Genomic DNA, 14408 nt, shown 5'->3' on the forward strand with positions numbered 1-14408 from the left:
CAGTCCATCCGCGTTTACTGCCAAGTCCCTGTGTAGACTGGGCCCAATTACGGCCATGAAAAATATTCTTCATCTCATCCTGTGTGCCCAGTTAGCTAAAGGCTTTTCTCTGTGGGACATGCTCAGCCAATCCTTCAGCAGGCTCTGCCTGTTGGACGGGCCTCATGGATTCCCACGAAGGTGCCTTGAGTCTGTCCCGCATGTTATCGTAGGGGGATTTTCCTGCTCTTTGCTTATTTCACAGTCACCCATTCCTTCAAGCCCAGCTAGCACCCCTGAACAGTTTCCATCCTTGCTACAGACTTGGCATATTCCCTCCAGATTTCTTCCTCAAGGTTCTAACCTTGCAGAGCTGGGAAGGCCCCACTCAAAGCCTCACAACATTGCTTCTTATGTGTGTGACTTTGATTATTGTTAAAGGAGATGTTGCAGTCAGCTTCACATTGCTTGTAGAAATCACCCAACCAAGAGCAGCTTGTGGACAAAAGAGGTTTTAGTTTGGCTTACAGGCTCGAAGGGAGGCTCCACGATAGCAGGGAAAAACGATGGCATGAGCAGAGGGTGGATATCACCCCGTGGCCAACATCAGGTGGACAACAGGAACAGGAGAGTGTGACAAACACTGGCATGAAGACTCTGGCTATAACACCCATAAGCCCGCCCCCAACAATACACTCCCTCCAGGAGGCATTAATTCCCAAATCTGTATTATCTGGGAACATAGCATTCAGAACACCTAAGTTTATGGGAAACACCTGAATCCAACCACCACATCCCATCTCTGCCCCCGCATAAACTGATATCCATACATGATGTAAAATGCAATGCACTTATTCAACTTTAAAAGTCCCCATAGTTTTTTTTTTATCAATTCCAATGATGTTCATACATCCCGATAGTCCAAGATCTTTTAACTGAGCCTTAATACCAAAAAATCCCCCCCAAACCATAATGGCATAGAATAAACATTCACATTGCAAAAGATGGCATTGGGCATAACGAAATACTCAAGCCATACATGATTTAAAGAGGGCAAACACCAAACTCTGTAGCTCCAAGTCCAACAATTCTAGCCAGTGACAAGTCTCCAAGTCTAATAACTCTAACCAGCAACAAGTCTCTAGAATTCCAATTCTGCCCCTCCAGATAGGTTACTCACAGTCCTAGAAAACTTCCTCCTGGGCCGGCAGCTCTCCTTAGCAGCCATCTCATGGTCCTGGAATCTCCACTGGGTCTCTACTGCAACCCACGGTTCATTCTCATGGCCCCATGGGGTCCCCATGCAGGCATCCAGCAAACCTGCTTCACACTGCCCATGGCCATTTCCAAAACACAAGACCATGTTGCAAATTCAGTGACCCTCTCTTTCCTGCATTTCTTATACTCCACAATACTAGGTAGGGTGCCAATTTGTTGATCCAGGGGGAATAAAGCAGACTTTGAAGAACAGGACACTCCAGGAGCACTCAGCCTCTTCAAAAGCATCTACATTCTTCCTGTTGCCCCAGTGCAGGTCAGCTGGCCCAATCTCAAAGGTTGTAATCTCTCAATTGCAGCTGAACAGGCAGCAGTTCACCCAAAGATTTCATTTTTGCTGTGCCATATCCCTCTGCTCACATCAGTTCCTTTCTATGCAAATCAACCCTGCACTACTTCTCAGGACATGGACATAAAAGCAAGCTTCTCACACAGACTGCTAGCCCAGTCCAAGCAAAGCTCTTTCTCACCCTCATAAGCCAAACCTCATGGTTCTTACTGCGTTCAGCTCTTTCAATGCTGACCTGAATAGTCCATCAAGCTGTACAAACTGGTTCTAACACCCATAAGCCCGTCCCCAACAATACACTGCCTCCAGGAGGCGTTAATTCCCAAATCTCCATCATCTGGAGATATAGCATTCAGAACACCTAAGTTTATGGGGGACACCTGAATCCAACCGCCACAGATGAGCAACATAAAGGCACCTAGACCAACCCCTGGCCCTGTGTAGCAGTTCAGTGTATCAATATGTTCCTTGAGCTGCTTTTTCCCATGGAAATATTAATAATGGATATTAAACATCTGTGGAGTTACTCCTGTGTGCCAGTACCATGAAAAGGGTTATTATTCTACTCATAGTAACTAGTATAATTATTACAATATACAATATATTCCAATGCATATTATATATGATATATAATTTATATAACATATATTATTATAATATATAATTATTGTGATAAGAAAATGGAGGCAATAAGTTCAAGAACTTATCCAAACTCAACAACCAGTCAAGTCCACCTGTTTCCAGTACTGGTGACTTGTCATTACAATAACACTGTGACACTCATGTATTCCATTTGGGAAGAAAGTACAAAGAGAGCAGAAAGTGACTTTTTCTCTTAATCTTTTCCAGCCTATGAACTTCAAGAGTGCCCAGACCCAGAGCCCTTTGCCCATGGCATCGTGAGGGGAGCTGGCTATAATGTTGGACAATCTGTGACCTTCGAATGCCTCCCAGGATATCAGCTGTCCGGCTATCCTGTCCTCACATGTCAACATGGCACCAACAGGAACTGGGATCACCCCCTGCCCAGGTGTGAAGGTATGTCCTTCCCTTGGCCCGGGTGGTCCTTCTGAGGTGGTCAAAGAGAAAGAGACAGAGCAGCCTCACATTCCACCTGCCTAGTGCATGGATTCACAGATGCTGGAGGCCCAGGCACACTGGCTCACCCTGTCTCCATGTAGGTGTGACCCAGCCTAGCCAGGGAGAGGGTCCACGTAATAGAACTCTGGAAAAACTCGAGGAAGGACCTTGTTGTCGTCAGTTCCAGTTTTGTTGGGATGAACTTCCATACAAACACAGTTTTATGGTAGGAAGGGATTTATTTCAAGCTTACAGATCTAGGGGACGTTCCATCAGTGGTGGAAGAAGCTGGTTCCCATTCAGAAATCCAAACAGAGAGAGAAACCACAACCAGCCAGCAAACACCAAAAAGCAGCAAGTATGAATCCTCAGAGCCCAGACTGCTCTCTGCGCCTTTAGGCTGCAATCAGATCCACCCCCAAACACACCTTTGGGCTGGAGCCCAGGAACTGCCCACACTGACACCTCCTCTGGCCGGGTGGCTTGAGACTCAAGTTACAAGCTTAATAAAAACCGGAGTCCAAGAGGGACACACACTCACATGCAAACCACCACAGACCTCAAGACAACATGGCTACAGCCAAGGAGGTGACATACACAGCTGACTGAGCCTATCATCTCAGGGAACTGGAAAGGCCACTCCAGAACCAGGATGAAAATAAATGAGAGGCTGTGCAGCCTTCTCTCCCCTCCTGGGCTCTTCAGTTCCTCCTGTGGTCCTTTCTTACTGTCCTGGAGCGGATGCTAGAGCTTGTCTTGAAACAGGAAGGCTTGGTAGGGAAGTAACCCAGGAAAGAGCTGGGATCAGCTCCATCCCTGCATCATGTCACCTCTGAGCTTCCATTTCTTCCTTAGTAAGATGGGACCTTCCATGAGAGCTGGAGGCTTCCACAGATGGCTCGCCTAGAGACAGAATGGGCAGTACCCTCCATAAAGGGACCTTGTTACAGCACGGAGCTGTTCAGGAGTTGGAATACAAAACGATTAGCCCCATCTATGTTTTTTTCTTAAGATTTCTAGAACTACCTTGTTCACGGTTGTTCATTCTGGACTTGGCAGACTGATCACATGCTGGGAACAAACTTCATAGTGGACTTCAGCCCCTTGATTCCCTGCTGGCTCCTTGTCTTTGGATGGCATGGTGGGGAAAGACCAGTTCTGTGAGTCAGCTGTCTGAACCAGACACTCCTCCCTCCCTCTACTGGGAAAGCGTCTTCCTTGGTCTCTTCAGCACCACATCCCTTCTTATCCAACCTCCTGCTTGCCTGGGCAAGCTTTTGAGGTCAGTTCTTCTTTGCCCCTTAAGGACTGATTTTGGGAGTTTTATTCTGGACTGACTTCTGTATCCTCCACTCCTGTGTGCCCAAATGCCATCTTTCTGTGCAGTCTTTATCTCCTTGCTGAGAGCCATGCCTGTATATCCAGTGGCTTGTCATCTATCTGCACTCATCTCTAAATTCCAGCATATTCAAAACTGAACTCATCACTTTTGTCCATTAAGCTGAGATCACCATCTAGCCATAGGCACACGCAGTCCTCTGGCTACTCTGCTCGGCCATTAACTTGGGCTCCCTTCCTTCCACTTGCCTTCCATATTCACCAGGCCGAACCCAGGTCCTCCTGCATCCGCAATACACTTCACCTGCACCTCTATCTATCCATTGCCTCTGACTTTGTCCAGACCGATGTATCAACAAGCCTCCTCGCTGGCCTCCTCTCGCTCTTCCCAGAGCCACCTCACACACAGCCTCACCCTCTTTGGTGCACTCTCCACTGTGCAAGTAGATTGAACCTTCAGGACCGCTCTGACACCCCCTGCTCAGAAGCCAGCAAGGCCTCCATCCCCGACTCCCTTGGGGTAAACTTCAGATCCCTAGTGTCTCAAGGCCTGCCTCTCTTTGGTTGGACACGACGTTCCTTCCTCATATCACATTCCTCTGCTCTGCCTTGCCTTGCCTCAGGCCTGAGTCTAGGTATGAATTCTACCGAGAGCCATTCTCTGGCTGCACACGTCCAGATGAGGGTCTCCCACAGATCTCTCCATGGCTCTCCATGGTGATGACATGCTGCAGAAGGCCTTGGCTGTGTCCCAGTGGATCGTGGGCACCATGGGACAGAACTTGAGAACACTGCTCCCCAGTGTCTCCCAGGCCTCACCGGGCACTGAGTGGATATTCTCCATCCCTGAAGTGATGGTGTGTCCCTGGGTGCCACTTTCAAGCTTTTGCATCCATTCATGAGAATACCATCCTCTGTCTGGAGGCAGCAGGGATGCTTTTTTCTCAGTCTGATCACCACCCTCAACCAGATAAAATCGCCTGATGGCCCTCTCTGCCCCACACTCTCATTATTCCGGTCCAGCATGGGGGTTTTGCCCAGCATCACGGTTCGCTTTCCTCCCTGGTAGCTGAATGGGAATGCTGCCTCAGACACTTCAAGCCTCTTCATCCCCTGCCTGAAACCCAGATCAGAGTGAAGGTAAAACTGGGCGCTGCCTTTGAGAAAAGGACGAGGAAGAGAGTCAGTCACATCTGTGCAGTGGAAGCCTCTTCTGTGAGCAAGATGCTGAACTGGACATCTGATTGACAGATTGATTGTAATGCCAGCGATACAGCATCTCCTGCAGGCAAGGCAAGCTCTGTACCACGGAGCCATAACCCCAGCCATGGACTGAATATTTTACATACATCATTTCACCTCAGTTTCCCCATAGTCCCATCAAGAGTATCCTTAGACTATTTTAGAAGTGATGAAACACACTCAGAGACACTGAACTACTTTTTGGTCATTGGGTCAATAAATGATTTAGCTGTTACTTCAACTGAACCTTAGCTCAGAGAATCCTCAGTTCTCAGGCAAAACCAGAAGGACCGTTCAAGGAAGAGCAAGTTGGAGGAGAGAGAGGGATCGCCATGGCTTCTCAGCCAGTACCTGCGGAAGTACTACATCACTGACGCTAGCATCCATTCCTAGGAAGGGAGGAGGGGCACCCTCCTTGTCCTTCCTTCCGATCAGAGCTCTTCCGTGGCAGAGTGGGGCAACCTCAGTGCGGCACCTGCAAAGACAATGAGAGCTGGGGGGGGGGGGTGCTAGGGAGCCAGGCCAGGAACAACAGCAACCACCACCCAGTGCCCAGTCTCCTCTCCCCATCCCACCCCACTTTGTGATAAGAATGCTATGCTTGGGAGCTGAGGCTCTCCCAGGAGGTCATCTGAGTTCCCGGGGATAGGATCTCCAGCATTCACTTGTCTGTTTGTATCTCCCTCCCCGGCAGTCCCCTGTGGCGGAAACATCACCTCTTCCAATGGCACCGTGTACTCCCCTGGGTATCCCAGCCCATACTCCAGCTCCCAGGACTGCGTCTGGCTGATCACCGTGCCCGTGGGTCATGGTGTCCTTCTCAACCTCAGCCTGCTGCAGACGGAGCCCTCCGGAGACTTCATCACCGTCTGGTAGGGTCAATTGGCACCTCAACAGCCAATCAGAAAGGGGCATTAGCAGGGCTGCAAGCTGGACTGAGGCTCTGCTTCAGGTCACTGTGATGACTTTATGAGGGGAGAGGAGTAGGAGGGCAGTGGTCCTAACCTGGGACCTTGCTGGGGCCAGTGAGGTAACGGGAATAACATGGATACACGGGCCTCGCTCAGTGTCTCCAGAGTTCAGATCAATATTCTATGCACATCTATCCAGACTTCCCAGTTTGGTGGAAGAGGATTTGGGTGGAATTGTGGGCAGTCCCTATGGTCATCTTATGCTGAGCCAAGTACTGTCCAGTAGAGCTGTCTACACTGATGGAAACATTCTGTATCCATGCCATCCCAATATATGGCAGCTGCCAGTCATTTACTCTTGAGCACTTGAATGTGATCGAGTGACCCAAGCAGGAGCAGGCTTTTCAATTTCACTGAATTTCAATGAACTTAAAAGTAAATATCTACATGTGGCTAGTAGTCGCTGGACTGGAAAGCTCAGCACTGTTACAGAGTCTTCCAGAGTGCAGCTTAATTGGATATTAGAATTAGGATACAGGGGCTGGAGAGATGGCCCAGTGGCTAAGGCACTTGCCTGCAGAGCCTAATGCACTGGGTTTGACTCCTCAGATGCACTGTGGCATATGTATCTAGAGTTCGTTTGCAGCAGCTGGAGGCCCTGGCACACCCATATTCATTCTCTCTCTCCTTGCAAATAAATAATATTTTTAAAAATAGAATACAAATTATTAGTTGAGAATGGCAGCTTCTTAGTTTTTGTTTTTTTTTTTTTCTTCCCAATGGCTGAATCTTTGAACAAAAATACACAGAATGTTTAAATCCCTTTATTTGGGGATTAGTGCCCTTCTGGGAATCAAGGGATGGTGGAATTTTTTTCCCCAAAATTTCAGGAATGAATCAATGACTGTGGCAGGACTGTCCCAGGTTCATTTCCAGTAGTTTCTCAGCCATAGATTAGAGCAGAGGGGAGGAACTAGACAAGGTTTTAGGGAAGAAGCCCTTTGGCCAGAAAGGCCACATGAGTGTGTCTTTACTGGAGGGACAAGGTAAAGGGGCTGGCCTGGATAGTGAGCCCTGCCCAGTTCTGCTGCCTCAGCCCATGGGGACCTGAGGCAAGACCAGCATCCTATCACGTGGCATTTGTGTTGCCTCAGGATCTCGGGGTGGAGGTGAGGGTGGGAATGGGGGAGTCAGGACACTGGACTGGTTAAGGTTCAGATGAGTGAGGGTTCCATTGTCCTGTCCCTACTATTGGGAGACCTCACAGGAAGGGATGGGAAGGAGGTTACCTGGAACACTGAGAAAAGAGGTAACAGCCAACCACTTCAGGTCTCTCTCAGAGCCACCGAGGGAAACTGGGACTGCAGGACCCCGAGGTGACTGGCGACATACCAGGACCTTCTTTCCTGTGCAGGGATGGGCCATTGCAGACATCTCTTCAGCTTGGCGTCTTCACCCGAAGCTTGGCTAAGAAGACAATGTACAGCTCCACCAACCAGGTCCTGCTCAAGTTCCACCGCGATGTGGCCGCTGGCGGGATCTTCGCCATCACCTTCTCCGGTCAGTATGGAAGTTTGGGCTGGTGGGGAGCCCAGGCTTTGAAGTTTTGAAGTCAAGGTTTGCCATTCGCTAGTTGTGTGACTTCGAGTGAGCCATGTGGTGTCTGTGAGCCTGGGTATCCCCAGCCTATGGGAGAGCTCCCAGATCCTAGGGCTCCATGGATACACATTGCCCTCCTCACAGTTTTGGGGCTCAGAGGCACAGAAGGTTGGTCCTACTACAGAACCCAAACTTTCACTGGTCCACTCATTCATACCAATTCACAGCTGATCTACCGATTTGCCTACACCCCAGCTTTTCTCTCAGTACCTTCTAGAGGCCAGTCCTTCTCCACAGGGCTCTGGGTCTCTGCTGACTACTTAAACAGCACCATATTTCTGTGCACAGGTGAAGACAGTGGCTCAGCCAGGGTGCGTATGAAAGATTGATCAATCTGCCTTCACCAGCAGCCCGTTCTCCTCTAAGAATTCTAGTGTTCACTGTGGCGTCCTTGAATGTTTTCTCATGTTTGTTAGAGCAGACGCTGGTGTCAGCTGTGGCTTGGCCGAAGTGAGAGGGGTGGTTTATCGCCTCAGGTCTTGCTACCTTCTGCAAAAGAAACACAGATTCTCCAATGGAGAGTGAAGTCAGCATAGTTTAAATGGGATGAGCATTATTAATTTATGGAGAATTCGGTGTATTTACCCCTCTTTTAGCCAAAGACTAGTGAGAACTTGATACTGGAGAACATAATCTTTGTCTCCATAGGATTCTGATCTGGTTCCCAATTCCAGGTATGGGTTCCTTTACACTGAGCAGATCTCTTAGCCAATCAGAAAGCTATTGGTTACCCACCAAGGCTGGGTGCCACTATTGCACTGGCGTGTACATCCTGTCAGGGTGTTTGCTTCTGAGTAGCTTAGCTCTCTGGTCGCTCAGACCCTTGTTGGCCACTTTCCTCCAGTAGTTCATGTAGCACTTTCCAGCACTAGACAGGCTGTCTGAGGACTGGCTCTCTTCTGGATTCCAGCCAGGCCTCTCCATGCTCTATGATGGCAGCATATGGTGTCTTGTTTTGAAGACCTCATTAGGTCTCCAATAAACCGTTCATTGTGAGTAGCAACAGATTCCTGGTACTGGGAGTTACAGCCCAGAGACAAAATAAAATTTAAGTTAGTCTTCATCTCACCCTCTTTTTAGGCCCTTCTTTTCAGGTGCTTCCCTATTACTCCTCTGGAGGGTTTTATCTTTTAGTCTATCTTCAATGATAGAGTTAGTCTATCAATGATAGAGTTTAGTCTATCTTCTATGATACCAGTTCATTTTGGATTTAGTTTTGTGTTTGTTTTCCCCCTTCCTCCCCTTCACCTCCACCCAAACCTTTCCAGCCCTATTGTCTGGGCCTATAGTTGTCTATCAGGAATGTGAACAACTCAAGCTGGTCCAGGTTAGGAAGTGTAGATGAGTGACACCATGTGGCATTTGTCTTTCTGTGATTGTGTGAGTCTGCTGAGTATGACCTGCTCCATGTCTGTCCATTGTTCTACAAGTGTGATTGTATCATTTTTCTTTCTGCTGAGTAGAACCCTTTGTGTAAATGTACCACAACTCTGTTATGAGTTCATCCAATGATGGGCACATGGGTTGATTCCAGTTCTTAACTGTTATGAATTGAGCAGCTATAAACATGGTTGAGCAGATATCTCTGTAGTGAAGCATGAAGCATTTCAGATAAATGCCCAGTAAAGGAATAACTGGGTCTGTTGATAGCTCTATGTCCATCCTTTTCAGGAATCTCCACATTGATTTCCATTGTGATTGTACAAATTTACATTCCCACCAACAGTGGATGTGGGTTCCTCTTTCCCCACATTCTCACCAACATTTGTTGTTGTTATTTTTTTTAATGATTGCCATCTTTACTGGAGTAAGGTAGAATCTCATAACTGTTTTAATTTGTATTTCCATAATGGTTAGGGATGTTAAAGTACATGTTAGCCATTTGCAATTCTTCCTCTGAGAACTCCCTGTTTAGTTCTCTGTGCCATTTTTGGAATGGGTTGTTTGACTTTTTTATTGCTTAGTTTTTTTGAGTTCCTGGCAGATTCTAGATATTAGGCCTCTGTCAGTGACGTAGCTGGTGAAAATTTTCTCCCATTCTGTATGTCATCTATTAGCTCAGATTATAGTATGTTTGTACAAAACCTTTTTACTGTATGGGATCCCATTAGTTGAGATTTTGTTTAAGTTCCTGGGCTACTGGGGTTTGATTTAGGAAGTCTTTCCCCACTCCTATATTATGGAGAGTTTCTCCTATTTTTTTCCAGTAGGAGAAGAGTTTCAGGCCTTATATTGAGGTCTTTAATCTATTTGGACTTGATTTTTGTGTATGGTGAGAAGAGTGGGTCTAGTTTCATTTTTCTACACGTGGTTATCCAATTTGTCCAACACCATTTGTTGAAGATGCTGTCTGTTCACCAGTCTATGTTATTGGCACCTTTGTGAAATATCAACTAGCTGTAGTTACCTGACCTAAGGTCCAGGGCTTCAGTTCTGTTCCACTGGTCTATATTTCTGTTCTGTTTTTATACCAGTACCATGCTGTTTTTGTTACTGTGGCTCTGTAATATAGCTTTAGATCAGATATGGTGATGCTTCCAGAGGTATTTTTATTGTTGTGGATATGTCTGGATATCCAAGTCTGCTGCCATTCCATATGAATTTGGAGGTCATTTTTTCTATCTCTGTGAAAAATGATGCTGAAATTTTTATTGGTATTGCATTAAATCTGTATATTGCTTTTAGTAAAATTGCTGTCTTCACAATATTAATTCTCCCATTAGCATGGGAGGTCTTGCCATCTTATCAAGCCCTCCTTGATTTATTTCTTGGGCTTTATTTTTTATGTTTTCATCATATAGTTCTTTCACATGCTTGGTTTGTGTTATTCCAAGGTATTTGATTTTTGTTGTTGTTGCTATTGAAAATGGGACAGCCTTGCTGATTTATTTCTCTGTATATTTGTCCTTTGCATATAGAAAGGCTACTGACTTTTGTGAGTTGATTTTTTATCTTGCCACTTTACTGAAGGAATTAATCATCTTTGCAAGTTTTGAAATGGAATCTTTTTAGCCACTTATGTATTAGATCATGTCATCTGCAAATAGGACTAACTTGACTTCTTCTTCTCTAGTTTGTAGCCCTTTTATTTCTTTCTCCTGTCTTATTGCTTGAGCTAGTACTTCTTGTACTATGTTGAAGAGCAGTACTGAGAGTGGCCACCCCTGTCTTATTCCCAATCTCAATGGGTACTCCTGGAGTTTTTCCCCATTAAGTATTTGGGCTTTAGGAGCTTTATATATGGCCTTTATTGTGTTGAGGTATAAAACTCCATGCCTATTCTCTCCAGCATTTTTATCATGAACTGGTGTTATATTTTGTCAAAGGCCTTCTCTGCATCAACTGAAATGATCATGTGGTTCTTATGCTTAAGTTTATTTATGTGGTTTATTATGTTGAATAATTTCCATATATTGAATCATCCCTACATCCCTGGGATGAAGCCTACTTGATCAAGGTGGATAATGCTTTCAATGTGGTGTTTAATTTGGTTTGTGAGGATTTTATTAGGGATATTTGCATCCAAAGTCATCAGGGATATAAGCCCATAGTTTCATTTTCTTGTTGCATCTCTGTCTGGTCTTGGTATTATGTTGGTATTAGGGAGCATTCCCTGCTCTCCAAGTATGTGAAACAGGTTGAGAAAAATTGTTTTCAGTTCTTCAATGATGGCTTAATACCATTTCAATCTTGATGGATATGATAGGTTTGTTTAGGAGGTTAATCTGCTCTGAATTTAGTTTTGGTAGGTGGTATGTGGCTAGGAATTCATTCATTTCTTCCAGAGTATCCAATTTTGTAGAGTAGAGGTTTTAGAAGCATGTCCTGATGATTCTTCCAATTTCATTGATGTCTGTTGTGACCTCTCCTTTTTCATTTATGATATTGTTCATTTGAGACTTCTCTCTCTCTCTCTCTCTCCCTCTGTCTCTCTCTCTCTTGATCACATTGGCCAGGAGTTTATCAATCTTGTTTATTTTTTTTAAAGAACCAACTCTTTATTTCATCTATTTTCTTAGTTTCCAATTCATTAATTTCTGCACTGATCTTGATTATTTCTTTCTGTCTGGAGCTCTTAGTATTAGATTCTTCTTGTTTTCCCAATGCCTTTATGTGGACAGTTAGGTTTTTAATTTGAGATATCTCCATCTTTGTTATGAAGGCATTAACTCTATGAATTTTCCCCTTAAAACTGCCTTCATTGTGTCCCACAAGTTTTGGTAAGTTGTGTTTCCATGATCATTCAATTATAGAAATTTTAAATTTTCTTTTTTTTATTTCCTTCACAACCCATTCAGGTTTTAAAAGTATTTTGTTTAGTCTCCAGGAGTTGGTGGAATTCCTGATGAGTCTCTTGTCAATTTCAAACTTTAAAGCATTATGATCTACTGTGATACAGGAAGCTACTTCAGTTTTCCTGAATTTATGGAGGTACACTTTATGGCCTAACATATGGTCTATTTTGAATATGGTTCTGTGGGCTGCTGAGAAGAATGTGTGTTCTTTAGAACTGGGGTGGAAAGTTCTGTAGATATCTGTTATGTCTTAGTTGATCTGTGGTATTGTTGAGATCTATTATTTCCCTGTTGATTTTCTGCTTGGATGATCTGTCTATTGCTGATAGTGGAGTATTGAAGTCTCCATCTATGATGGTTGTTGCAGTCAGGTTCACATTACTGACAGAAATCACCTGACCAAGAGGAGCTTTTGGGAAAAATAGGTTTATTTTGGCTTACAGTCTCGAGGGGGAAGCTCCATGATGGCAGGAAAAATGATGGCATGAGCAGAGGGTAGACATCACCCCCTGGCTTACATAAGGTAGACAACAGGAACAGAGGAGAGTGTGCCAAACACTGGAAAGGGGGAGCTGGCTATAATACCCATAAGCCCACCCTCAACAATACACTGCCTCCAGGAGGATTTAATTTCCAATTGCCATTAGCTGGGGAACCTAGCATTCAGAACACTGAAGTTTATGGGGGACACCTGAATAAAACCACTACATTCTGCCCCTGGACTCCATAAACTGGTAACTATACAAGATGTAAAATGAAATGCATTCATCCAACTTTAAAAGTCCCCATAGTTTTAATCAATCCCAATGATGTTCAAACATTCCCATAGTCCAAGATCTTTTAACTGTTCCAAAATGCCAAAAATTAACTTCAAAAAACCCATAATGGCACAGAATAACATTCACGCTGCAAAAGATGGCTTTAGGCATAGCAAAGAAACATTCAGCCAAAACAAGATTTAAAACAACCCGGGCAAACATCAAACTCTGTAGCTTCAAGTTCAACAAATATAGCAAGTGACAAATCTCCAAGTCCAATAATTCTAACCAACAACAAGTCTCTGGAGTTCCAATATGGCCCCACCAGCTAGGCTACTCATAGTCCTGGAAAACTTCATTGGGGCCAGCAGCTCTCCTTAGCAGCCCTCTCATGGTCCCAGCATTGCCAATGGATCTCCACTGCAGTCCACGGTCCATCCTCACAGCCCCATGAGGTCTCCATGCAGGCATCCAGCAAACCTGCTTCACACTGCCCATGGCCATTTCCACAAGTCTGTGTTGCTAACTCAATGACCCTCTCTTTCCTACATTTCTTATACTCCATGATACCAGGTAGGTATTGGTTAATCCAGTGGGGAATAAAGCAGCCTTTGAAGAACAGGACATTCCTTGAGTACTCAGGCCCTTCAAAAGAGTCTACATTCTTCCTGTTGCCCCAGTGCTGGTCAGCTGGCCCAATCTCAAAGGTTGTGATCTCTCAATTGAAGCTGAACAGGCAACAGTTTCATCCAAAGATTTCATTTTTCTGTGCCATATCCCTCTGCTCATACCAGTTCATTTCTACACAAAGAACCCTGTACAACTTCTAAGGACACAGGCATAACAGCAAGCTTCTCACACAGACTGCTAGCCCAGTCCAAGCAAAGCACTTTTTCACCCTCATAAGCCAAACCTCACAGTCCATAGTTCTTACTGCATTCAGGTCTTTCAACTCTGACCAGAATAGTCCATCAAGCTGTACTTTCAGCACTGCAAGGCATCTCTTAGGCCAAGGTTTCAAATCCTTCCACATTCCTCTTGGAAAATCAGCTCCAAAAAGCCAAAGCCACACAGTCAGGTGTCTAGCAGCCAATGACACCATTCCTCAGTACCACTTTATTGTTGCAGTCAGGTTCGCATTGCTGGCAGAAATCACCCGACCAAGAGCAGCTTTTGGGGAAAAAAAAAAGAGAGATGTTTTGGCTTACAGGCTGGAGGAGAAGCTCCACGATGGCAGGGGCAAACAATAGCATGAGCAGAGGGTAGACATCACCCCCTGACTCACATAAGGTAGACAACAGGAACAGGAGAATGTGTCAAACACTGGAAAGGGAGAGCTGGCTATAACATCATAAGCCCGCCCCCAACAATACACTGCCTCTAGGAGGCTTTAACTTCCAATTGCCATCAGCTGGGGAACCTAGCATCCAGAATACTCAAGTTTATGAAGGACACCTGAATAAAACCACTGGTGTTTATTTCTGTTTTGTTGTCTAATTGATTTTGCTTTATAAGCTGTGGTGCACATGTATTTGGTGCATATGGATTTATGATTTTGATGTCCTCGTATTGGATTGTT

The 14408-nt window shown here is 45.2% G+C and overlaps 1 protein-coding gene across 5 annotated transcripts in view; it reads left to right on the forward strand.

Annotated features, from left to right (window-relative positions):
• The window catches only part of Csmd2 (CUB and Sushi multiple domains 2), a 671876-nt gene that overhangs the window by 566355 nt on the left and 91113 nt on the right, over positions 1-14408 (forward strand). For all 5 annotated transcript variants that reach the window (XM_045150007.1, XM_045150008.1, XM_045150010.1 and 2 more), the window contains 3 exons: positions 2396-2584; positions 5901-6078; positions 7532-7677. In XM_045150007.1, coding sequence (XP_045005942.1) covers positions 2396-2584; positions 5901-6078; positions 7532-7677 — 513 coding nt within the window. The remainder of the gene's footprint in view (positions 1-2395; positions 2585-5900; positions 6079-7531; positions 7678-14408) is intronic.

This window comes from Jaculus jaculus, chromosome 5 (genome assembly GCF_020740685.1).
Source record: "Jaculus jaculus isolate mJacJac1 chromosome 5, mJacJac1.mat.Y.cur, whole genome shotgun sequence".
NCBI lineage: Eukaryota > Metazoa > Chordata > Mammalia > Rodentia > Dipodidae > Jaculus > Jaculus jaculus.